This window comes from Phoxinus phoxinus (genome assembly GCF_949152265.1).
Source record: "Phoxinus phoxinus genome assembly, chromosome: 7".
Lineage (NCBI taxonomy): Eukaryota > Metazoa > Chordata > Actinopteri > Cypriniformes > Leuciscidae > Phoxinus > Phoxinus phoxinus.
The window spans coordinates 26,875,275-26,899,989 of NC_136882.1; the positions used below are offsets into that span (position 1 = coordinate 26,875,275).

The following is a 24,715-nucleotide window of genomic DNA, read 5'->3' on the forward strand; positions in this document are numbered from 1 at the left end:
AAAAGCTTGTTGAGCTTTTCTGTAAGAAAATAGCTAAAGCATTGAAAATTCCCGTTTCCAACATCAGGGCAATAATTAAGAAGTTTCAATCAACTAAAGAACTTACAAATCTGCCTGAAAGAGGGCGTGTGTTTATATTGTTTTAACGCACGGCGAGGGAGGGTTTCAAGAAAAATCCTCCTCGCTCATCCAAAAACAAACTCTAGTATATTCAGTTGTCAGACCAACTGGAACTTCAAAAGGGACTGGATTGTATGGTCAGATGAAACTAAAAAAAAGAGCTTTGGTGCAAACAGGGATAAAAAGTACCCTATGCCTAAGGTTAAATATACTGATGGATCTTTAATGTTGTGGGCCTATTTTTTTGCTGGAGGTCCTGGACATCTTGTTCAGATACATGGTATCATGGTATATCTGGTAACATGGTATTGAGATTCTATCAAATACTACGGATGTGCAAGACTAGTCGACTAAACGGTACAGCTGCGACTAGTCGACACTAAAAACAATAGTCGATTACACACAAAAAATACACACGATTTTATTGTTCAAATTACTGTCGTTTTAATGTACAGCTGTGAAGCTGTACCACAAACACATTTACTCACTATTTGTATTTCCAATCCAGAACTTATCAAAAACTTATATTAAAAAAAAGTTTTGGCAGCATTGCGATATACACTCTTTAATAGATGTATTCACGTTTAAACAACGTTATTCAATGCATTGCTTCTATACAGATTATATATTAAGTTACTCAAGCAAGTGGTAAAATATTTAACCATGTACTTATATTGCATCTTTATACATTAAATCTTGCATGTCACAAAGAACTTGTTTTTCCACCTCCACGAATGAGAAGAGTGTCTTTCATTATGTCACCTTGTTGAAGTAAAAGTAGTTTTCCTTGCTTTACCCCGGTCTTAAAGTAAAAAGATGACTGTGAAAAATAGTAGTATTTAATTAAATGCATTTATGGTGAGATTACAATTTGATTGGCCATTGTGTTCACAAGCTCAACATATGTCTGTGATTGATTGGCTACAATGATCAATGCTTCAAAAACATGTCTTCACCAAGCGCTTACACAGATACACACGGGAGCGTTTGAAAGCCAAGTAATCACAGACTTATATTGAGCGCATGAACGCAATGGCCAATCAGAGGTGTTTAAGAATCTGTTCAACAGCGCTCAAAATGCTAGAGGGAAATCCTGGTAGTCACATTTTTAAAATTTCAGTACCGACTAGGTACCAAAGTCGGTACTTTTGACAACACTAGAAGCACCTGCCGTTTACTTTCGTTTTATTTATTTTAAAACTTCCGTTTACCGTCCACCAGTTCCCCCTTCTTCCCTGTGCCTTGAACTTAGATACATTTTTATTTAAAAGCATTTTAAATAGCACATTAAAATAAAATACTATTCTTTTTATTTTACCTCAGATGTGTTTTTTTCGTGCCAGTCACGGAGTGCACAAAAATGACCGCTCAAAAGACAAACAAGATGCGGGTATTTTGAATTAGAAATAAAACAGAGAAGTTTTATGTAAGCTGTGCCATTTCTAACTGGCATAATTCCACTAGAGCCATGCATAACCATATTCAGGACATGCACGTAGGTGTGATAGCCAAAGCAAGCAAATGCCCATTGCATATTCACTTCAACTCCGACAAAAATAACTGAGCTTCAGAATTAGAATCAGAAATTCGCCAAGTCTGTGGCGTTTAGAGGCATTTATCATGGGATTTGACTGTTTGATTCATATATTAGGTGCTCAAATGGATCATACAAGTTTTTAGAGGGTTTCTCACTTTTAGACGAGTCGGTTACAGAACTTCCGATTAAACGACTGTCAAATTAGTCGATGTGCACAATCACATCCCTATCAAATACCAACAGAACAGATTAATAAAAATCCTCTGCTAGAAATCTTACTGTATAATGGGACGCGTGGTCGGATCTTCCATCAGTGATCCAACACAAAACTAAAAATCACCACAAAAATGTGTCAATGAGCACAAAATGAAACTTCTGCCATGACCATCCCAGCCCCCTGACCTAAACCCTATAGGAAATGAGTGGGCTGAACTGAAGAGAAGACGCACCAACATGGACCTGGGAATCTGAAGGAGAGCTTCTGTATGGAGGAATGGTTTCTGATCTCTTGTCAGGGGTTCCCCAAACTCATCATCAGGCATTATAGGAGAAGCTGTTATCTTAGCAAAATAAGGTTGCAAAAAGTAATTTATAAAAGGGTGCCAATAATTGTGGCCAACATGTATTGGAGAAAAACAAATATTTAATAAAGAGATTTTCACCCCCACTTTACATTCTTTTACTTTAGTGAAAGGTTAGGGTGCAAATTATTTGCAAGAGTGCCAATAATTCTGGCCATGACTGTATGCAAAAACAGCAATAGGCATAATGCATCAAGTGTATCAATTTCATTAATGTAAATTGAAAATGGAATTTCACTAGGCCTATAACCAAAATAATAATATCTCTGTATTATTACTGTCTGTATTTGAAGCTAATATGATTTTTTTTTTTTCATGGAAAGAAAAATATAAAATAAGCTCTGAAAACACTGTTCATGAAATTACACACTCCCAACAAACTCTGCAACAGCAATTACATCAAACAATACTGTGACAGTTCTAGGGGTGTGACGGTTAGTATATAACCGTGAGACCGACGGTTATAGTTAAACACCGTCATTAGAACTCTATAACCGCCAAAACCGTGTTATTAAAATATTTTTTACAAACATAAAAAAAACAACAAAAAAATTTTTTTTTTTAGATAGGATCATAATATGCGCAATACATCGGGAGACATGGTTTTTACCACTTAATGAAGTTTTGTTTTGTAAATCGTCAGAAATGATTTTTACCACTTCATATAAGTTTTGCTTTGTAAGCCTTTCCTTAAAGCGAATTTCGTTTTGTACAAATTGTACCTTAATTTTAATAAATGTTTCATCAACCAATTGCATGTATTTAATAATATAGCAGACAATATAATAACCGTGACATTGAGGCGCCGGCGCGCCGCGTTCACTTGCATTGCGTTGTGAACTAGAGCGCATCTCATCGTAAATGAATGAAACTATGCCTATGCCTCATGCATTAGCATTAAATATCTTTGCTACATCCTTTCTAGACGGGTGCGGCTTTGAGAAATCTTGGAGATCTCCCTAATAAACGGAGGTCTGAAATATCTGCCCCTTTACCGATCAGAGCGCGCGCTGACACGGAGTTAACCCGCTATCTCCAAGAAGAACCAATTGACTCTACGGCTAATCCACTAGCATGGTGGGGAGACACACGCTATCCGCTCTTAGCAAAATTGGCACGTAAATACATGTGTATTTGTGCTACAAGCACAGCATCAGAGCGAGTTTTTAGCACTGCGGGTAACATAGCTACCCCTGTCAGATCGTCACTAAAACCGAGTAAAGTGAACATGTTGGTGTTCCTGTCACGGAACTTTGAAGTCGAAAAAGATTAGGAATTTAAAATGTCATTGCACTTTTTTTGTTTCCTGTATTTAGTTAGTTTAATTAAGGTATTATCACAACAATCGTTGTTCGACTTTTTTTTTCTTTGATAAAGGTATGTAGATTTTATCATTTGTAATTTAGGCCTACTCATTAATTTTTATGCAGCTCTTATATAATTTAAGCAGCCTACGTTTTTAAAAGGATTTGTTTAGTGTGTGTGATTTATTTAAAACAAAGCATGTTCATTGCTTTTTTTTTTTAAGGATTTAAAAAAAAAACCGACGGTTATGTTACGAACCGTCACATTTGACTCACATCATAACCGTCATCACCAATTCTGAAACCGGCACACCCCTAGACAGTTCAGAATACAATCAAATCTAGAGACCGCAATTTTTTTAAATGAATTCTAGCAAAGCATCTGTTGTGTTGAGATATCTTATTGTTTACAGTTACTTTTGTAATTTCAAAAGAATTCCCAGGGGGGAAATGTTGATTATGACACCGCTGCTACATAATTCCTGGTGGGGATTCCCTAAAATTAAATCAATAAAGTAGGCTATTTGTCTTTCTCTATCTGTCTCTCTCCAAGTTTAGCCTCTCAGCCCTGTGTTTTTACAAATAACCACCCGAACATTTTCAAAACCCACAGAATCCGAATCATTAATCTTAGGTTGATCCAAATAAAATGATTATTAAACACCCAGCATCTGTTTGACTTACAGAGATAGGCCTATTTAATGCAAGACCTCCATTTTTACAGGCCAGTGCCAAAAGCCACCGGTCTTCAAGATTTATCGTATATGTAAAAACAAAACATGCAAATCAGACTGACTCAAGATCATGTCAGTTTATACCTTATTCATGGTAGCGCTATAATTTATTTTTAACGATAAATGAAAGCGAGGCTGTGATGGATGGACATACATTTATTCAGTGGCTTGTTCTGTTATGTAATGTGTTTTTGGATTGTTCTGCTGATAAAACACTGCAAAATATCTTTCCAAGAAATGTCAGTAGACAAAAAACTCCAGACAACCTAAGCTGTGGAAAATTGTATGTGATCTAGGAGCTTTATGCAGCTTTTTAAAGCGGACACCATTGAAAACAATGTGAATCTATACCTCACAGCCTAGCTTTTATACCTGTCATGGCCCTGCTCTGAATGAGGTCTATACTTGTGGCACACCGGAACACAGTGACATCAGCCATTATGCAGGGAGATTCCTCCTGCTGCCACACGGTTACCATGGCAACAGATGAGAGCAGGGCTGCTGCCGCTATAGCTCTAGCTAAACCACCTCTTAAGCAAAAACACACGAATTACACAAAATATAAAGGCATGTCGATTAGGACATTGCTTGAATTATTGTCTAAATTTGTCATAAGCGTATCCAGAAAAAGGTTTTTAACCTTTGACAGTGCTGTTTTTTTAACAAAGGCCTTTTGGCTGCGCAGTCGGTCCACACACTTCCTGGTAGACATGCAAACAAGCCGAATAAAACAAAATACATCTCTTATGCGACAATCTAATCGCACTCACGCGCCGAAACGACAGAAAAAACGCTCTTTGACTTACTGGTTATTGAAGTTTGGCCGTTAACGCGATGTATAGTCCATGTCTCGTTGTACTGAGCTCGAGCTTCACAGTCACAGCAGCCGCGCGACAGATGCGCATCAGACGCGCGTGACCCGCTCAGCACAGCTCGCAGGATGAGATCCCGCAGGCCTTGATATGTATAATATCAGTATTGATATAAAAAAAAGTTTGGCAATTTTTTTGATTAATGTTGAATGCAGATGAAATCCTGGTGAATTAAAAAAAAAAAAAGATTTTGACATTTTTGTCACTGTTAAACGTTATTGAATAGACAGTAGTTTTGAATACTAAATAACATGAACAAATATGGATTAAAATTCAATATAACAACTTATCTTAAAATTATAATTGGAAATAATACATAATAATAATTATGTAGATAACACCGGGGCTAATTGTCACAAGGGCTATCTATAGGCTGAATGGAAAGTGTTTGAGTGAAAAGACCCAAATGCTTTTTTGCTATTAAAACAACAAAATCAATAATGATAATAATAGGAAAAACGAAAAATAATATTACAAATATGTATAATATTAATTATCATTTATCATCATTTGAAATGTCAAAAGTCAAGGGTTGAACTCAATGACGCAAAAATGGTGTATGCAGAGGATAGGGTCGCCGGACGGGAGGGGGGTGCCATTGTGCCCCATTATTTATTTTTTATCACTTGTTTTAAGCTACTTGCAGTGTCTTTCACTTGCCCCTTTAATAAAAAACAACAACACTTGACTTTACAGTGTTTAAAACAATAATAGGTTAAGCTATATCATTTCCCTTTTCTTCTGCTCTGCGCCCCAGAACGCTTTCCATTCCCAAATCTATCCATTTTTGGTCGACAGACAGATTAAAGTAGGGTGAGCGGTTGATGTTGATATAATAATAAAATATTTAAAATGTTAAACAAAGTAAAAAAAAACGTTTCCTTTCATAATTTTAAATAAAGATTTTTTCAAACAAATGTTTTTTTTTATATTTAATGATTCTGATTTTATTAGCTAGATTCAGTGTAAACAGCGATTGATAATGTATACGCTGTTGAGGCTCACGCTACAGTCTATTTGTGAGAGACTTTCGTGGAGAAATCACACTAGAAACTCAGCTAGTTGGTGTATAAAGTAACGTTACTACTTAAATGTTTTATCTAAACATCAAAATTGTCATATGGTGTGACCTTACTAATATGACAATATATCTCAGCAAAGTATAAATAGTTGATAGATTTACAGTTTAAGTAACAGAGGTATTTTTAATGGATACAGAAAGTGTTGATGTCTGTGCATGATTTTAAAGCAAGTTCTGGCCAAATACATTTTGTCCGTAAATTGGGCGTCATATGGTGTGACACCGCAATCTATATTTTGAATGGCCAATAATTCGGACATCATTGTGATTAAGAGGTCCACACTCAATCAGGAAGTTGCAGTGTCATCTCTGGAGTGGTTTGGAACATCAAGAGGTGAGTTCTGACTTTTTATTTATATATATGCTTACTAGTGGTCAATGTTTTGTGTCTTATGGTGTGACATTATTTCCTACATAAAAAGGAAACACTTTTGTAAAACTTTTACTTATTAATTCTTAAAAATCATTGCTGCCATGTGGCAATTTACATGCTATGTATAAGCTAGAGGTTTTTAGTTAACCAAGAGATTAGCCTAACTGAACAAAACTGTATCATATGGTGTGACTGTTTTTCCAAGTCACACCATATGATATATTTGTCACACAATCTTACATCCATCTTTTTTTATGATAAATAAATAAAAATTAAAAACATATTGAATTAATTTAAAGGTGAACATTAAATTTCCCATACAATTAATGTGTTCCCTTTTCGATTTTATTCTTAATTTAACCATGTTTGCCATGCTTTGCATATTAAAAGATTCAATGTTGTGTCTGTCAGGCAGATATGTCAAGTAAAGAGAGGACACAAAAATACAGGGAAAGACCCAATGCTGACCATGCAAGGAGAGAGGAGGTCCTGAGGAAAAGGAGGAACAAGTAAAGAGATCAGCCCAGTTCACACAGACACCTTCTATAGGGATTGGAATCTGATCTAAATTATTAACTGTCCATTACTGAGTATCGCAACTGTTCATATCCAGATTTATGTCAGATTTGATATCCGATTGGAGCAAAGATCTTTTACAGTGAAGATTGGTAATTGTTTTTCTTATCCAGCACCTATAACCAGTGCGGTTCCACAAGAGTCCATTTTGGGCCCTGTCTATATACTGTATATCTTACCATCTATTTTCGCCTTTAAGACCTAAATGTAATGTTTCTAGTACAACACTCAGTTGGTTTCAGTTTTTTTCTTAGGTTGTTTTTGTTTTGTTTTTTTACAATATGTATTTTTTTTTTCGCCGCTAGGGGTTACTAACCTCTCTTACAATAACAAACGCGTACGTTGATGGCGCAAAATTTCCTGCGGAATTATGGAACTTGTCGTCATGCCGATGGATCTAATAATGTTTATGGATGAGTGAACATTGATGTTTGTATCATGACTGTGGTATGAAGCAGGGCGCGATTGCTAATGAGACAGATATCAACGCGCACATAAGTCCCGTGAGCCTCGCCGATATAAAGGAATGAGGACATTACATTCTACCGAACTACCCGCAAGTGCTGAATAATATAATACTCACACAGGTCAGTTTATTAGACGAATTAAACTTGTGAGGTAACGCAGGCTGTTTCACTTGGTCTACACACTATCAGACTAAACTGCATTTGAGTGTGTTGAAATTATTGTTATTCTATGTGTTAGTTTGTTGGCTATATGAGACTAGCAGTAAGCTAGATCAACATTAGAATAACATACAGATCATATTCTTACATTTCATCATGTTGCGCTATATAACGTTGATTCGTTTTATGTTACATTTGCTCACCTGTCTATAAAGTACATGCAAGAGTGACGTCTCTGTCAAGTCGAAGTTTATCACGGAAGTGGAGCTCTCGGCATCTCGAAAACGCCACGCTGATATTGATTCTCGTTTTAGTTCTCCTTTTTTCCCCAAAGCCTGCTTGCCATGGTCCATAATGTTTGAACGAAACAACAACAGCGTGCAGCTAGACGTTATCATAGACAGGACGTTACGCACTACGCAGTTGTCAACGTCTGTCGCCATGGTTACTTATGGCAGTGCTACGAGCGGAAACCAGGGATAACGCGGATATTACGTTACATCAGTGAAGAGGTTAAACGGGACGGCCAATTATTTAAAATTTCTCTGAAATTAAAAATCTTCGGGAACTTTTGGGATATTGTAAGTAGTCTACACAACTGCAGGAAATATATCACACTGTGCAAGTGATTTTTGGATATTTTATTACAAAATTCTTACATATTGTAGGCTACCTTTAAACATCGATGCCAAAGCTGTTTTTGGTCGATTTAACACCGGATTGTAGATGTATCGTCTGAACTGGATTCTACAGGGCCCACCTGGGAGTGTTTGTTTTGTTTATGCTCATTAAACTGTCGATGTCAAGGAAAGGGTTACGCTCTCTCGAGTGTAATGTATGGATTCCCCCAAGACCACAGAGCTAAATCAACAGGATGTGAACACGTGAAAACACGTAGCTGCTAGGCTATTTTTTTGTGATTTTTCTCATTTGTGGAAGTTTATTCGGTAGAATCGTTTCAATTGCATGTGTGTCTGCCAACCGAGATCGAGCGAGCGCCCAGAGGCATATATTGTATAGCTTAGGCTAAAAGGGACCGGTCACCCAAAAAGGAAAATTCCATAATATTCATCAACTTTCAAGCAATGAGACCCGCGAAGCTGTGTTTTACAGTGAATTTAGAACAGCTATGGTCGTTGTTAGGCACGATGCGGAGACTTCAATGGGCTTATTGCTTTTATAAAACGGTTAACGTTACTCCTTAAAAAATATTAACTTTAATACACCAGCAACACAACGTATAACGGTATAACACATGTATTCCTCCGCCAAGGATGTAGTTCCAAAGACGTTGTCACGCGCAAGCAACGCATGCAGCTGTAATGCGGTCACCTATATGGTCAATTCTCTATGGCTCTGGGGGTTACGAACGCGGCTCAACCAATCAGAATCAAGCACCTGAACTATCTGTTTTATAAGGAGCTCTCGAGCATTTTTGCTTGACGTGCAAGAGAGCAAGAATCAATGGGGTTCATTATTGTGTGTTGTGCAGCACATTTGAGTTTCCGCAAGAACCAAAAAAAGTTAATTCTCTTTTGAGCTTCTGCAAGAGGTTCGGCTGAGCTTCTGTTTATGTTCACTGATCAATGTTTATTTGTAAATAAAAACTTAAATTAAATCTGTTCATCATATAAAGCGATCAGTCTCTTCAGAAAATGTGCACTAAACTGCTCTATTCATATGCATTAGGCTAGTTGTACAATCTCTCTATAAACTCTTTGAATTGTCAAAGTGGTAGTTGCATAGCTGTCAATGGAGGGACCAAAAGCTCTCAGATTTTATCAAAAATATCTTCATTTGTGTTCCGAAGATGAACAAAAGTAGTACGGGTTTAGAAAGAGATGAGGGTGAGTAATTAATGACAGCATTTTATATGAGATATAGGAGAAAAGGACAGCATTGCAGGAATATGGAAAGTAAAATTCTGAATAATCTGTATGAATGTTATGAATTATTGTGACCAAGTTTGCTTTTTTGCCATTTTATCTCTCACTCCTGCCTTTGTACTGAGAGTCACAACTAATCAAAGGCATTCATATGGAGAGCGCTGTTGGCCTCTGAAGCGTTCAAGCTGGATTTGGCCAGCCCGTTCTCCCTCTGTTTTGGAAAGTGGAAATTCCTGAAGGCACTTCACTTCAGGTTTCTGGTGGGGATCTAAACATGCATGCAGAGACTTTGGTGAACTCCGTCTTAGTTTCTTTGCTTCTAATTTTGCTCTCTGCCGTTCAAGGAAGTTTACAGCAGTCACTAAGGTGAGTTTAGCTGTGTTGTTTTTCCAATCAGTTTGACTTTTCCACTGTGCAACAACGTTTTGCTGACAGACTGTATTTTTACAGACGGAAAAGTTTCTGTTGTGTAGTCACAGCTACAGAACTAGTCCATGGCTTCTATATATCTTAATCTATTTACTTTTCTTTCTTTTTTTGGATTCTCAACTATGACAAAGTGCCAGCAATGATTTATTTGTTTTCAAGCCAGCTTTCACCTATAGAGCATGACGTATTTCCTTAAAATCAGCAACATATGCACCTTTCTGATCTTTTCCTATTTTGCAAATTACTTAAGTGGTTTAAACATAGCAGGTGCACATTCACCATAATACTATCAGTTCTGTACCACATTGCATGTTTACTGTATGCTCTCGCTGCATTGCACTTAATCAGAGACAGATTCTGGAATAAGAGAGTGAATGTGCTGTTGTGGCTGACAGACTTGTTCCATGTAAGTGCAGCCATATTGTACCAAGCCCCTGAATAATGTTTGCTTGGGGGGAAAAAAAGAAGAAAAAAAATTATTTTTATTACCCTGTAATGTGAGAAAAGCCAACTCCAGAGATGAGAAGCAGGGGAGGTATGTAAGAACACAACCAAATGAAACATTTTTCACAGGGGAACTTGGGTTGGAAAATAATAAACAGTGGAATACAGTCTGCCGTTTGTTTTCAGTAGGTTTGCAATGACATTCTTGAGACCCTTTACCGGCTATGGACTCTTTGATATTATTATATTATGTTGGTGTCCTCAATTGTACAGAAACATGAGTCACCTTTTTATTTTTTATTAGTAAGATTTTTTATGTTTTTTAGTGCTTACAAATTCAGATCTTCTAGCAGAAACATTTGCATACACAGTGTCTAGACATGAGTTAGTTGTTTTCTGTGAGACTCAATCCTCTAGCAGAATCATATCTTATGACTTATGGCTCCACTATAGCACTAAAGCAGTAATTTTTTCACATAACCTTTATAGTTATTGTATTATTTATCTCCTAGGGCTATTTGCTATATTTAAATATTAGCTTGCAAGCTTACAAGAAGATACAGACAGGAAATCTGCCAAAATCGGATACATTGCACTACCTATCCTCAGAAAGAATTTTTTTTTCCCTTCAGAAAGCGAGAGGGAGTCTGGTTGTCATTACTGGTAAAAATGAGGATTGCAAACCACCACCCACCCATCCAACATCTGGCATATGTTCACCTACATGGGAAGAACAGAGGTTTGATGTAGAAGGCAAAGGTCACAGGTGTTACTGAAAGCTCTTGTGTCTTGCAGGCAGGTGGGTGGAGAGTGTAAGATCTCCTCTGAATCATCACTGAGGCGCTGTCGGACCTCCGACGGGTTGATCTGTAGCGGAAGAGGCGAGTGCGATTGCGGGATTTGCATATGCCAGGTCACGGATCCTGGAACGTTCTATGGACCGCGATGTGAATGCCATGACTGGGTCTGCCCGACATATGATGGGAAGACCTGTGGAGGTAAGAGCTGTCACAGACTCTCTCAAAACACCGTTCCCACTAAGTGCGTCAGTTACTTGTGAACAGGTTTCAATATCTGGTGTCTTGTTAAAAAAAAAAAGGCTTTGCAGACGTGTGCAAGACACGCATCCAGCTTGTGAAGGCCTTTGATGTTCCATCCAATATTGTGTCATTAGCTTCAAGGTCTCATTTGAATTTCACAGTGCCTCTATTCAGACAAACACAGGCAGTTTCAAAGGAGCCTGTTTAGGTGCCATGTTGTTCTGTGGCAACCCCCTCTTTTTTTCAAAGATTTTTCAGACACTACTTCAAAGGATCATTTTCACAGACACTTCCTTTACTGTGTCAAATGTCATTTCAGTCGTTTCCACTGGATGGTGAGTGTGTGCAAAATTGGTTGTAAGCCCACAGAAATCCATTAGCAAAGACTCTTGAATAACCTGACATCCAAACCCTCAACTGACAGCTCCACAACCTGCTGATGGCTTTGAAACATCTTATACATCTTATATAATTATAAGGACACAATCGTGGTGCTAGAGTAAGATACTTATGTATCTTACATTCCATTGAGTGACTGTCCACTTTTCAAACTGCCTTGGTCCTGTAAGTATCATCCTCATTAATTTACTCCATTGACTTCAATATTATTATTTTAAATAGATAAAGCTATGAACTAAAGCCATGAACTGAACCTACACTGATAAAATTAATACCATATGGGCGGGGTAGAGCAACATCTACTGTATGGTAACATCCAAACCATAAAATGACTGTAAAAAAAATATGATTTAAACAACTTCACAGTTCAAATAATACAGGTATAGACATCAACTTTAATTTAATAAAATGTAAATAAAATTATACATTTTATTTATATGTATGCATATATTTTTCATTTATAATACTATTATATTATATAATATTAGTTTTATGGGTAGTGTAGTTAGAAAATCAACACATTGTTGTAAAGGAAGTTGAACTCACTTTGACTTCTAATCATATATCATTAATAACTTCAGAGATAATCATATGTCTCTCTTGAAATGTTTTTACATTACAATGTAATTTTCCAAGAATTAAATTAATGGACTTTTTATTTACTTTTCTGCAGTTGCTCTCTATAGCTGTAGTTTGTTGATTTTCTGTACTGATTTTTATACTCTTGAAAACAGCAATCCACCCGACAGACTTTGAACAAAAACACTCATCTATTTCGGTTCCACATTCAGTTTTGATCTGTAGACATAAGATGTTGAGGACCACTAATGGACATATGTGAAGCTGGAAAGAAAGACATTTATTTGTGGGGGCATGTTGCGAGCCAGTGAAGAGCTCATTAGCTTTGGGCCGTATAGCTGATAATAGGGTTTCTCTAAAGGCTATGTATTCTGAAAATGGAGGTCATATATGGACCAAATTTTTTTTCTTAATAACATCAAGGCTATTTACTGTGCATCTGTCAAAATACCCCACATCTCTTTAACTATAAGCTGGTTTTCAGAGCTTGCTCGTGGCAGTTTGGGATTTTCTAGATCTGTAAAAGAATTCTGATGTTGTGCCATTGTTCACATCCCTTCAGTTCACTGTAATGGAAGTTTTAGAACAGCATCAGGTGGAATTTGAACCACAAATATAGCAGAATTTCTTATTGTCAGCCTTCCTTTTTTAATGATTTAATTTCGTATTACAAGATCTGCATGATAAGTGGAGCATTTAATGAGAAATTTCTGTGACTTAAGAAGAAAAATCTGTCTTGGTCTCTGGAGATTTGTATTTGTTCAGGGAGACTCCATAAATCATTTTACTTTGAAACACCTGTTTTTGTTCACTGACAAGCAGATACACATGACAACATGGCTTGACCCAGCAATAAGACTGCAAACCAGGACTCATTAAAAAACATTTGGGGTGCATATAACTACAAAATGTTTTACCTGACAGCTGGTCACCATCTGTGTGTGATTTAATTTTTTCAGTTCGCTCACATCTCTAGTGTTTCAACAGGCTACATGTCTAACCTATGTGAATATTTCCTTTTCATTTGTTGTCAAATTCTATGAAAATCCAAATGTACAAGAATTGCCATGGGGTTTTAATTGTTTATACAGACTGGGAAAAATGGAGCACAATTACAGTTTTATTCCCTTTTTATGTGACCTGGTTTTGCTTTTTTTCTTCTAGTTTATGGGGACAGATCTCAACGTGGCAGTTCCTTTCCACTTTTCTTACTCATTTTTCCCTCTCCCAAAACAAGTTAATTGGGTTTTCAAGGAGCCACGTGAAAGATTTGGCACAGTGGTGGCTCAACTTTTCCATCTGTAGAAATTAGTTTTCTCAGGTACTGTCAGGGTCATGCTTCTGTTATATGTACTATATAAATTGTATCAAAGCATTCAAACTGAATTTAATGATTGGATAAATATTTTATAGTTCTGCGTCCTTCCACAGACAATGTCCTACCTGCCTGTCAATGTATGTATTCAATATTTGAAAAATACTTATCACATACTTTTAACACTTTTACTTAAAGGATAATTCCGTTATTTAACACCTTGAGTCTATATTGTAGTTTGTTTTGGATGAACAAGAGTGGTGGACAACATTTTTTTTGACAATGGTTCCTCTCTTGAGTTTTTGACTATAAAAGAATTGGCCATGGACCCATTTAACATTGGAGTCAATGGTCATGTCCGAAAATGTCATTAAAACAACCTTTAACATTACTTTTCAAAACTGTGCAACTCACCAAGTGATTAGTGATGTTAGTTGATGTTCCAGAAACAAAAAGTGTTGCGAAATACAGTTTCTGTCGTGTTTTATTCGTCATTTTGTAAAATCCCATTGAATTCTGTTGAAGGACTGAGTGCTCGTTAATATAAATGCGCTACCGGAAACGGAAAGGGGGCTGTTTACATTTGGTCGATGTAGTCTTTTTCCTCGCTTCCGTTTCTCATAAGGCTAGCGAGCAGAGCAACTGTGCTCCGGGAGAGTAAGCGAAATAAACAATAATTTTTTTAGGAACTTTACCGCAGTTTTTGACCGCACAAATTCTAACCATATTGAAAGACGTGACCACTGACCAGTGCAATATGAAGTTAAACTCGACTGTGACCGTGAGTGTCCCGCGAGACATAAACATCGGTTATCGCCATCAAGTGGTCGGAAGTGTGCTAACGCTTCAGATTCAAATATTGAGCGGAAGTTACACGGTTGAAGTGTCTGAAAAAATAGTTCCACTATCGCAAAATAAACGGATTGGAATCATATATTGCGACGATATATTGTTTATAATCATCAACGAACACCACTAACTACTCGATGAGTTTAACAGTTTTGTAAACGAACATTATTGGCTGTTTTAATGACATTTTCGGACATGACCATTGACTCCAATGTTAAATGGGTCCATGGCCAATTCTATTATAGTCAAAAACTCGAGAGAGAGGAACCATTGTCAAAAAAATGTTGTCCACCACTCTTGTTCATCCAAAACAAACTACAATATAGACTCAAGGTGTTAAATACCGGAATTATCTTTTAAGTAATATCCTAAACAGTGACTTCACTTCTACCAAAGTCATTTTCTGGTAAGGTATCTATACTTTACTCAAGTGTGGCTTTCAGGTACTTTAACCACCACAGTCTCCGCGCACCCTGCTCACTCAGACATCACACGTCATCCGCGCGTTTCATGCTATGCAGAGTTAGACAGACCTCAGTCACCGAGCACCACAACCGAAACAGCTTTACAGTTCCTCCTGATCCAAAGCAATGAGCTTATGCTGCGTTCATGCCATAACTACTGTCATTTGGAAGAGATGGAAACCCGTGACGTTATACTCTGATTTGTGACTCAAATTTTTGCATTTCAATGGCAACACTATCAAAGCTGAAATGAATCTGCAGCAGTCAGGTGGTACAGGTCAGTGTGCTTTTTGTTCATTATTATTGTAATGTTATGTGCATTGAGACATGAGGTACACCGTCTCTCATGACACTTTTGTTTGCTCCCTGCTGTACGTGCTCATGTGTTTTGGAGGAGGTGTGCCTTTGGAGAGCGCTATGAAGGGAGAATGGGATCTTATGCTTTTAAAACTAACTCGCTATTGCTAGCCTCTCCAAAAATTGCTTACCCTTCCTTTAATGTAGTTAATTAGATCATCACCCCTGTCCTGTTTCTATGTTAATTATCTCTGTATGTATACTGTAAGCCCTCAGTTCTTTCTGTTGTTTGTTCTGCAATTTCTTTAGTTGGTTGTATTTTCTCCTGAGCTTGCCTGAGTTGAAATATTATATTCTTCTTACTACAACGAGGCAGAGGACCCATCGGAGTCATAACCCACCCCGGAGCCTGAGCCCAAGGACATGTCTGACTAGGTGCGCGAGATGGCAACAATGTCTTCCCCCAAAGGAGTTCTGGGGATTATTCCCATGATTCTCCCTTCCCCGCTGGTTCCACCCAGCCCTGAGTCTTCTGTTTTCCCATTGGTCCCGCCCAGCTCAGAGTTTCCTGTATCCCTGCTGGTTCTGCCCAGCTCAGAGTTTCCTGTATCCCTGCTGGTTCTGCCCAGCTCAGAGTTTCCTGTATCCCTGCTGGTTCTGCCCAGCTCAGAGTTTCCTGTATCCCTGCTGGTTCTGCCCAGCTCAGAGTTTCCTGTATCCCTGCTGGTTCTGCCCAGCTCAGAGTTTCCTGTATCCCTGCTGGTTCTGCCCAGCTCAGAGTTTCCTGTATCCCTGCTGGTTCTGCCCAGCTCAGAGTTTCCTGCGTCCCCACAGGTTCTGCCCAGCTCAGAGTTTCCTGTATCCCTGCTGGTTCTGCCCAGCTCAGAGTTTCCTGTATCCACGGTGGTTCCGCCCAGCTCAGATTTCCCTGCGTCCCCGCAGGTTCTGCCCAGCTCAAAATCTACAGAGATCCCTCCTAGCCTCCCTCTCCCACTTCCTCTACCAAACTCTGCTCCTCCAGTCCCCAGCTCTGCTTAGGCATAAGGATCCGCCTCCAACCATGAACCCCGAACTCCACCTCTGTTCTCTGACCCATCGGCTCCGCTTTGGCTCCATGCTCCCACATATCCACTGTGGCCTGTCATCCCAACAGTTCTGCCGGACTCCCTCGTCCCGTTATATCCACCTTGGTAAGACGTCACCCTGGTGCCACCAAGTGATTCCTGGCTTCTGGCTACACCTCTCTCGCAGCGGCTCCACGGCGGTATTACGGATCCCCACCACCGCCTCGGCCACATGAGCCATCAGCTCCACCTTGGTCCTCCACACCTGCAGTGTCACCCTGGCTCCGTGTCTCCTCGGCTCCGTCTGGGTTTTCACCACGGCATGATCTGTCGCAGCAGATCACATCCCTGGAACATCTTGCTGGCTGTGGCCTGGCTCCCTCTGCTCCTGGCTCCACCCTCCTTCCACCTGCCCCTGACTGTTTTCGTCCCATTCCTGTTCCCCGTCCCATTCCTGTTCCCCGTCCTCCTCTGAAACCACCGCCCTCACTCTTCTGTACTATATACTATATACAGGCACTTGTGACTGCTACTTGGTACGACCTTCATTTTTGGCCCCTTTTATTAAACAAGTGTTGCCATCTAGAGACCCTTCCTCTCCATATATATACATACATCAGTTGAGATGCCTGTGATTTATGATACCCTCAAGTTCCTTTTTTTTTATGTGCTTGAGTGAGCGTGTCAGAAGAGTGAGATTTCATGTTTTCAGGTCCCAGTGGAACTCTGTCCAAGAGCTTTTCCACAATCCACTATCTTTTTGTTCTTTGACTTCTGTTCTTCCTTTGAACACTCATTTCCCCATCAGAGTGTTCTAAAGAAGGAATATCATATAACCTGGATGTGTCTTCTGGTCTGGAGCGTATGGTTTGGAAAGTTACTTTTAAAATTATAATTGCTGATGAAATATCAGGTTTAGGTTTCCATTTCATACAAATATGGTAAAAATCCAGTGAGATTGTTATATGAATAAGGAGTCCTACTACAACAGAGATCTGATCTTACCTTCATCAAGTCAGTCTGGGATTATATGAAGCGACAGAAGCAACTAAGACAGTTTAAATCTATAGAAAAACTGTGGCAGCTTCTCCAAGACGCTTGGAACAGTCTGTCTCGATGTCTATTCCATACTGACTTTATCTAGGCTGCTTGTTCATTCACAAATATCACTGGATTATTACAATACTTGGATTGTTTTGAAATAAAACTGATATTTCCTATTGGCAAGACTTTTGCACACTACGATATATACACATTATGAGTTACCAATAATAGTTTTAAAATGCTTAAGTGAAATGTGATGATAGTTTGCTACATATATGATGGGCATGACAGCAGTGTTTAGGTGAACTAACATATGCATCCTAACCAGCTTCTGTCAACATATGGTGTGGGTCCTAGCTCTGGCAGCCGGTCTGATATATATTTAAAATTACGAAAAGGTCACATGCCTTCCAGGTCAGTGTGCTTGGGTATACAGTGGAAGAGGAAATTGTGTCCACTGTGTTATTTCACTGCAAATATGAATGATGAGGCCAAAATGAAACTTTAATTTCCTCTATGGTCTTTCATCCAATTAGTAACACACAATCAAATGTCAGGTGAGAGGAAATAGACAAAAGATGAACATGACATGGGCCGGACATGAACACACATCTCCCATATGAGCACTACAGCTTGAAATGCTAGACTGCAGCTCTGACAAGTGCCATAAATCATAGATTGTCTATAAACTTATTACACACAGTGACCCTCATTCTTTAGATGATTTGGCCTGTCTTCTTCGCTGCGGGTTTGCTGTAGGTATGCAGCATTATTAGCCAGGACAGATGTCTCCCTCACACCCAACCCAGCCTAGCACATAATCATTTCACGCTCTACAACGCAAAGCAGGAGAACAACTAGGGGAAATAATTACCTCACTGTCTTGTTTTATACAAAGCCGCTGTTTAACAGGCTAAGTGGGAAAAAAATATTCAAGATCAAGCTACCACATAAAGGCCCTGGTTTACTAAAGGTTTGTGTGGATAAAAAAACATGTGCAAACTTCATAGCACACTGATTAACAAAGAGTCTGCTGGGGATTGCGTCTTTTGAAATGCATAAAAAATCTTGTCAGTTTTTCTGGTTGTTCCTCCTGAATAAGTAAATATTCAGTAAAATTTTACAATAAGGTTTCATTTGTTAACATTAGTTAACTACATCAGTTAACATGAACTAACAACGAACAATACTAATACAACATTTATAATTAGCTAATGTTAATTAATTATTAACAGCATTTACTAATACATTTGTAAGATCAAACGTTAGTTAATGTGAAATAACATGAACATTTGTATGAACTAAAACAAATAAATGCTGCAAAAATATACTCTTTATTGTTATTTCATATTAGTTAATGCATTAACTAATGTTAATTTAACTGAATTTTCTTTTGGAATTTCCCTGTCTTTACTCTTGTGTTAAACTTTTTAGATTAATTTCATGGTACGTCCAAATGGTGCTGATTGTATTATGTTTAAAAGAGCTGCATTTAGGTTCAAAAGTTTATTGTTGTGAGCCATCCGTATATTACGGTTTTTATGTTTAGCGCTTTAAAGAGGCAAGCATTGACTGAAATGAAAAAAAAGAGGCAAAAGCAAAACAAAGGAGCAACTTTTTTTCTAGAATGTATAGAATATAATGCTTTCTTTTATGTTCCCTTGGATGATTTAGTGTCTTTAATTGTTGTGTACTAATTGGAACAAGCTATTATACTCACTGTCCAATCATAGGGGTAATTGCTGCCTTTGAAGGCACTATCAGGCACTGATTTCAATTAGACTTTTTATTTTATTTGCATAGGTTATTTAAGATCCTACCTAAGCTGAATTTAGTTAATATTAACTATTTTTGCAATGATCAACATTGAAGTACTTAAAAATAAAAAAGAGCAAAAAGACTGCTGCTTCAAGGTAAAAAAAATAAAAAAATTAAATTATATTTACTGAATAAAAATGTTTAACAATGTTCTTGTTTAACAAGACAATTAATTATAGCATAAAGTGTTAGCAGATATTAGGCCGTTTACTATACTCGGATGACTGGTAGTTGACATGTTAGTTATAGTTGGTAAATTGTCTAAATTGGACTATTTAAATAAAGTGTGACCTTTATTTGTATCCAAATTAATTTCATTCATTCATACTCTTGGTCACCCCATATTCCTTTGTCAGTATTTAACATGGACAGCACTGTCTGAAATTGGAACAGTCGTTAGCATCTGATGACTCATTAATCTGCTCACCGTCTACAATTTATCTGATGAGGACACACCATCTATTAATACTGTTCACAGCTGTTTTGACTGAGTTATACAGGGTGGCTACACAACCGTCTTGACCCATCAGCAGGGAGGGGGTAAATTATGCCCCTGGTGGCACAGAAGCAGGGACACAGTGGACAGCAAGGACCAAACTCTTCCTCCCACATATGGGTGGGTGGTAGTTAATGTCAAAGTATAGGATTAAACTCTGGCATCAAACGTCTTTCGAAACAAACATGACTAGTAATGTTAACAATGTACTGATTCCTGGTGTTATCTGGACCAAGAAATTCACGTATATTTGACAATTTCAGGGCTTTCGTGAAAACTACAGATTATACTTCCACATTGTTGTATCCCTTGCTACAGGCAGTTTGATTGACAGAGGGTAATTAAAGGTAGGGTATGCAATTTCAGAGAGGCTAGCAATTGCAAGCTAACTTTAAAAGCATAGATCCTTCCCTTCAGAGCGCTCTACAAAGCCACACCTCCTCCAAAACACATGACCTCGTACAGCCAAAGCAGAGTCTGCAAAGCGTCACGAGAGACTGTAAAACTACATCATGTCTCAAAGCACATAGCATTACAATAATGATGAACATAAATAACTTAAAGATTGCTGACTTGTACGACGATTAATTTCGGTGGTGATGGTGTTGGCATAGAAACGCATAAAATACAACAGTTCTTTCTGGTTCTCCAATCTGATTTGCAGAAATCCATGCGATATTTTCCCCCAGTATCAGCATTCTAACCGTTTCACCGTTTGTATCACTCCGCATATTATTTTTATAAACATTGTTTGGCTTATAGCTTAACATATCCAATACCAATTTGCTTTTAAACTATAGGGCACAGGATAGATGTATCCTCCATTTGGTATTAGCATACATCTTGCCTTTCCCTCCCAGATGGGCTACAAAACACTGAATGTTTGTGACAAGCAGCCAAGACTCTCTGGTAATGAGTACAGGAGCAGAACAAGGCTATTGTTAAGGACTGATGGATGGCCCTTGAAGATGACATCAAATTTACATGATGGATTAGTGCAGGGAATGATTGAGAATGACACTTCAGGATATGGCTAAAGGAGCTGAATTTACAATAACAGGATGTATTTGTAGCTTTTTTTTGTGCACAAATGCACATTCATCCATGGAGTCTAGAATAATGATAGGCAATCATAACAATGGTCTGATATAGACTTTTTTTCTCTTGTATCACCTTGGTACTCTTGCATGCAGATTGAAGAGGAAGATTGAAAGAAGAGGAGGTGCCAGACGAGAAAGAGAGTGGTGAAAATGAATGAAAAAATGCTATTTCAGTATTTGCAATGAGTAGAATGACTTGTATTTTCTTTAAGAGAGAACTTTATCATTATTCAGTAGGCTACACACAAAGTGCACAAACGGCTGTAGAAATAAGTGCTTTGAGACTGTTGGACAGACTTTGATTACATGGTATTAAATCCATTTCTGCCTGTCCAACAAGAAATCCATGGTGTGAGAAGCATTAAAGTTAAGTATACTGACCCTGATGTTGTGGTTGCACAGCACCTGCAGAACTTCATGACTAACCTAAGCCAGGTCTATTCAATTCCATTCCTGGAGGGCCACAACCCAGAGAGTTTAGTTCCAAACCTAATTTAACACATCAGATCCAGCTAATCAAGGGTTGCATCCAGAAGCATACTCTTCCCTACTAGGCCTAGTAGGCGAAAAACTTAATGTGAAATAAGAAGTATGTCTGAATTTACTGTACTCGCAAAAGGCAGAAAGTACCGGACGACCTACTACTTCTGGCGAAATCCTTTAGTGTGTATACGATGGACACTTTACTATCCCATGAGGCTACGGGAAAGGATTTGTGAATGGCAGTGAAACAACGCAACTGATGCTGGTAGGTCACATGATAATGACAACATGGCGAATGTAGTACGTTAGGATTATATTCATACTACATAGAATATACTCTTTTAGCGATTGCGAAGTAATACTTCTTCGAAATAAGTAATTACTCAGGAGAGTATGCTATTTCAGAAGCAGTCATGGTCTTCAGCATTTCTTGCAGGCGTGATTAGGCTTGGAACTAAACTCTGCAGGTCATGGCCCCTATAGGAATGGAATTGAAAGCCCTGATTTTTGGCCTTTCATTTTGTATTTTCATTTCAGATTTTTTCATAGTTTCAAGAGGATGTCAAGCAACCTATTCATGTTGGCAAACTTGGCATCTATCTCATTTGGCTAGCTTCTATACACATGAATTTGCGCCAAAATACAATAGAATTTGAACACAGTCGTTGAAGTCAGCAACAAAACATTAGGGAAACGTTTTGCTATGAGCAATTAAATGGCTACCGCATCATTCAGCAAATAGTGTAACAAAGTGTATAGTAGAGGCATTAAAGCCTGAACCTGACCTGTTCGAGCGAAACCCTGGCCTAACCTGAGCATTTTTTTATTTTAATGAGTTGTACAAATTAAATGCTTTTACACTGTTCAGGTAGCAGACCTCTAGTGTATATGGCTGTGCAATTGTATATTGTGCGGAAGTAGACCATAAGAAATCTTCAACACCTTTTTAGCTGTGAAAATCACACATATGTGAAACACACACAACTCCTATCCTCCTCTCTCAGGGTTTCCTATGCATGCATGGAGAGTGTTAATGTCTTGCACATCACCCTGCCCTTCACCTCTCTCCAAACACCTTACAAATGTTTTACTAATCACAAAATCGATCTCATAGGGAGCTTTTTGACTCCTCCGACATAATATAATTTATCAACCCATTTACTTTTATGCTGTGGTTTTGTATCATGACTGCATGTTACTCAAAACAATCAATAATTGTAATCTGCATATGTGTCCACTACAGATCATGGGATATGCAACTGTGGAAAGTGTTTCTGTGATGAAGGCTGGTTTGGGGAATCCTGTCAGTACCAGGAGCAATGTTCCCTCTCCAGCAAAACCAGTAAAGACCTCTGCCGTAATGCTCAGGGTGTAGTTTGCTCCAATGCAGGTAAGATGTTTGATATTTTGTATTGCATGAGGGCATAAAGATAATATATGTCAAGATATATGGCGTGCAGTTGTCCAAACAGTCTTTCTGGGTGGCCTAGAAAATAACAGCCTGCCTGTATTTCACACCTTGCCCCAAACCCTGTACTTAACCCTTACACTGACCTGAACATTAACTTTGGTTGATGTGTCTGTATGTTGTTAACTGGGGACCCAGCTGGTTTGCAGATATTTGTTACCATGTCAGGGCGTGTGTGTACATGAAAGTGCTGTGCATCAGGATTGATTTTAAAAATTTAATACGTTTATTTATTTTGCTTAGAAATTTTTTTTCTCAACTGAATTTCTGATTAGAAATTATTATTATTATATTGAAAAAATGACACTGTTCTGGATATAACTTGTTCTGCCGTGGTCCATAAACTTAAAGTTAATTCGTTGTGTGATGATATCTGTATATAAATTAATGTAAATTTGAATTAATACAAATTTATTAATTTAAAATGTTCAATATTTCTGTGGGTGAAATTTTCAAAAAAAAAAATTATATAATCTAATAATTCTCAGGGAGGGGGGATATGCTGTGTTTATGATAACATGTTTACGGGTACTGAAAAATAAAAAGTAAGAAACAGAAATATTAAAAACAGAATTCTCAGTTTAATTCTGAATAGCATTCAATTCTATAGTGTATATACAGCCTTAGGTCAGGTGTTGTTGTGTGAGTCTGTGACTGTCTTCATATGTAGAAGTGTGGTTGATGAGTGACAGCATGAAATCTGTGGATTTTGACATTGATGTATCTTCTGGCCGACAGGCACCTGTCACTGCGGCAGCTGCATGTGCCATAATCCCGATGGGAAGGGCCTGATCAGCGGACGCTACTGCGAGTGTGATGATAGCGAGTGTTTGGATGAAGACTCTGGAGAAGTGTGTGGAGGTATGACCAGAGTGTGACCAGTGCTTCTAGATTCATCTACAGTGGTCCCAAAAAAAAATATTTGGCCACATTTGTATTCATTTTATTGTATTAGATAACACCGTATTAAATCAAGTGGCACCTGCTTTGTTTTCCTTACTCATTTTTGCTGAAACACTCAAAATGGTGGCATTAGGAACATTCATGCACATTAGATGTCTAGCCTATAAAAAATAATGTAGTTATAAATTTAATCTAATATACAGGGTGTTTCAAAATGATTGACCCAATTTCCAACAAATCACCGCTGCCGTGATTATTTTTTTTAAGGTCATCCCGATTAGTCGCTAATGGTAAAGTGAAAATATTAAAATGAAAGTTAAAATAGAGTAAAAATTCTAAAAGCAAGACTTTTGTCCTTTTCATGTAACTTACAGAAGTATATTATAGATGATTAATAGCATGGTTTTAATTAAATGAAACCCTAATTTACATGATGAATTTACTTTGCTATAGATGCATGTTGTCTACAAAGATGAGATATTTTTTAAAAACCTAAAAACTCTGAATCGGAATTTCTCTCTTCCTTCTCCCTGTTCGTGGTTGCAGGCCATGGAAAGTGTTACTGTGGAAACTGTTACTGCTCGGCTGGTTGGCATGGAGATAAATGTGAATTCCAGTGTGACATCAGCCCATGGGAGAGTAAGCGGAGATGCACATCTCCAGATGGCAAGATCTGCAGCAACAGAGGTCTGTCTTTGTGCAAGCATTTACCTTACTCGGACATAACCAATGTTTCCCATCACCCTTTAACTAATAATAAATTAATTGAGGTTATCCTTAATACAACTTCTGGGTCATCTAAATCAAATTATAATTTTATTTGATGGGCTTCC

General features: G+C 38.0%; 2 protein-coding genes across 6 annotated transcripts in view; one reads left to right on the forward strand and one right to left on the reverse strand.

Moving 5' to 3' along the window:
- nalcn (sodium leak channel, non-selective) overlaps positions 1-8,170 on the reverse strand; it is a 96,189-nt gene extending 88,019 nt beyond the window's left edge. For 3 of the 5 annotated variants that reach the window (XM_079618062.1, XM_079618063.1, XM_079618059.1), the window contains exon 1: positions 5,083-5,220. The gene's annotated coding sequence lies outside the window, so the exon portion shown is untranslated. Of the gene's footprint in view, positions 1-5,082; positions 5,221-8,007 lie in introns of those variants that run through there. The other 2 variants (XM_079618060.1, XM_079618061.1) reach the window with 2 other exon arrangements.
- Positions 8,171-8,284: 114 nt separating this feature from the next.
- The window catches only part of itgbl1 (integrin, beta-like 1), a 43,503-nt gene continuing 27,072 nt past the window's right edge, over positions 8,285-24,715 (forward strand). The window contains exons 1-6 of the mRNA XM_079618077.1: positions 8,285-8,385; positions 9,818-10,056; positions 11,359-11,561; positions 22,755-22,901; positions 23,718-23,840; positions 24,429-24,569. Coding sequence (XP_079474203.1) covers positions 9,965-10,056; positions 11,359-11,561; positions 22,755-22,901; positions 23,718-23,840; positions 24,429-24,569 — 706 coding nt within the window. The 5' untranslated portion in view covers positions 8,285-8,385; positions 9,818-9,964. The remainder of the gene's footprint in view (positions 8,386-9,817; positions 10,057-11,358; positions 11,562-22,754; positions 22,902-23,717; positions 23,841-24,428; positions 24,570-24,715) is intronic.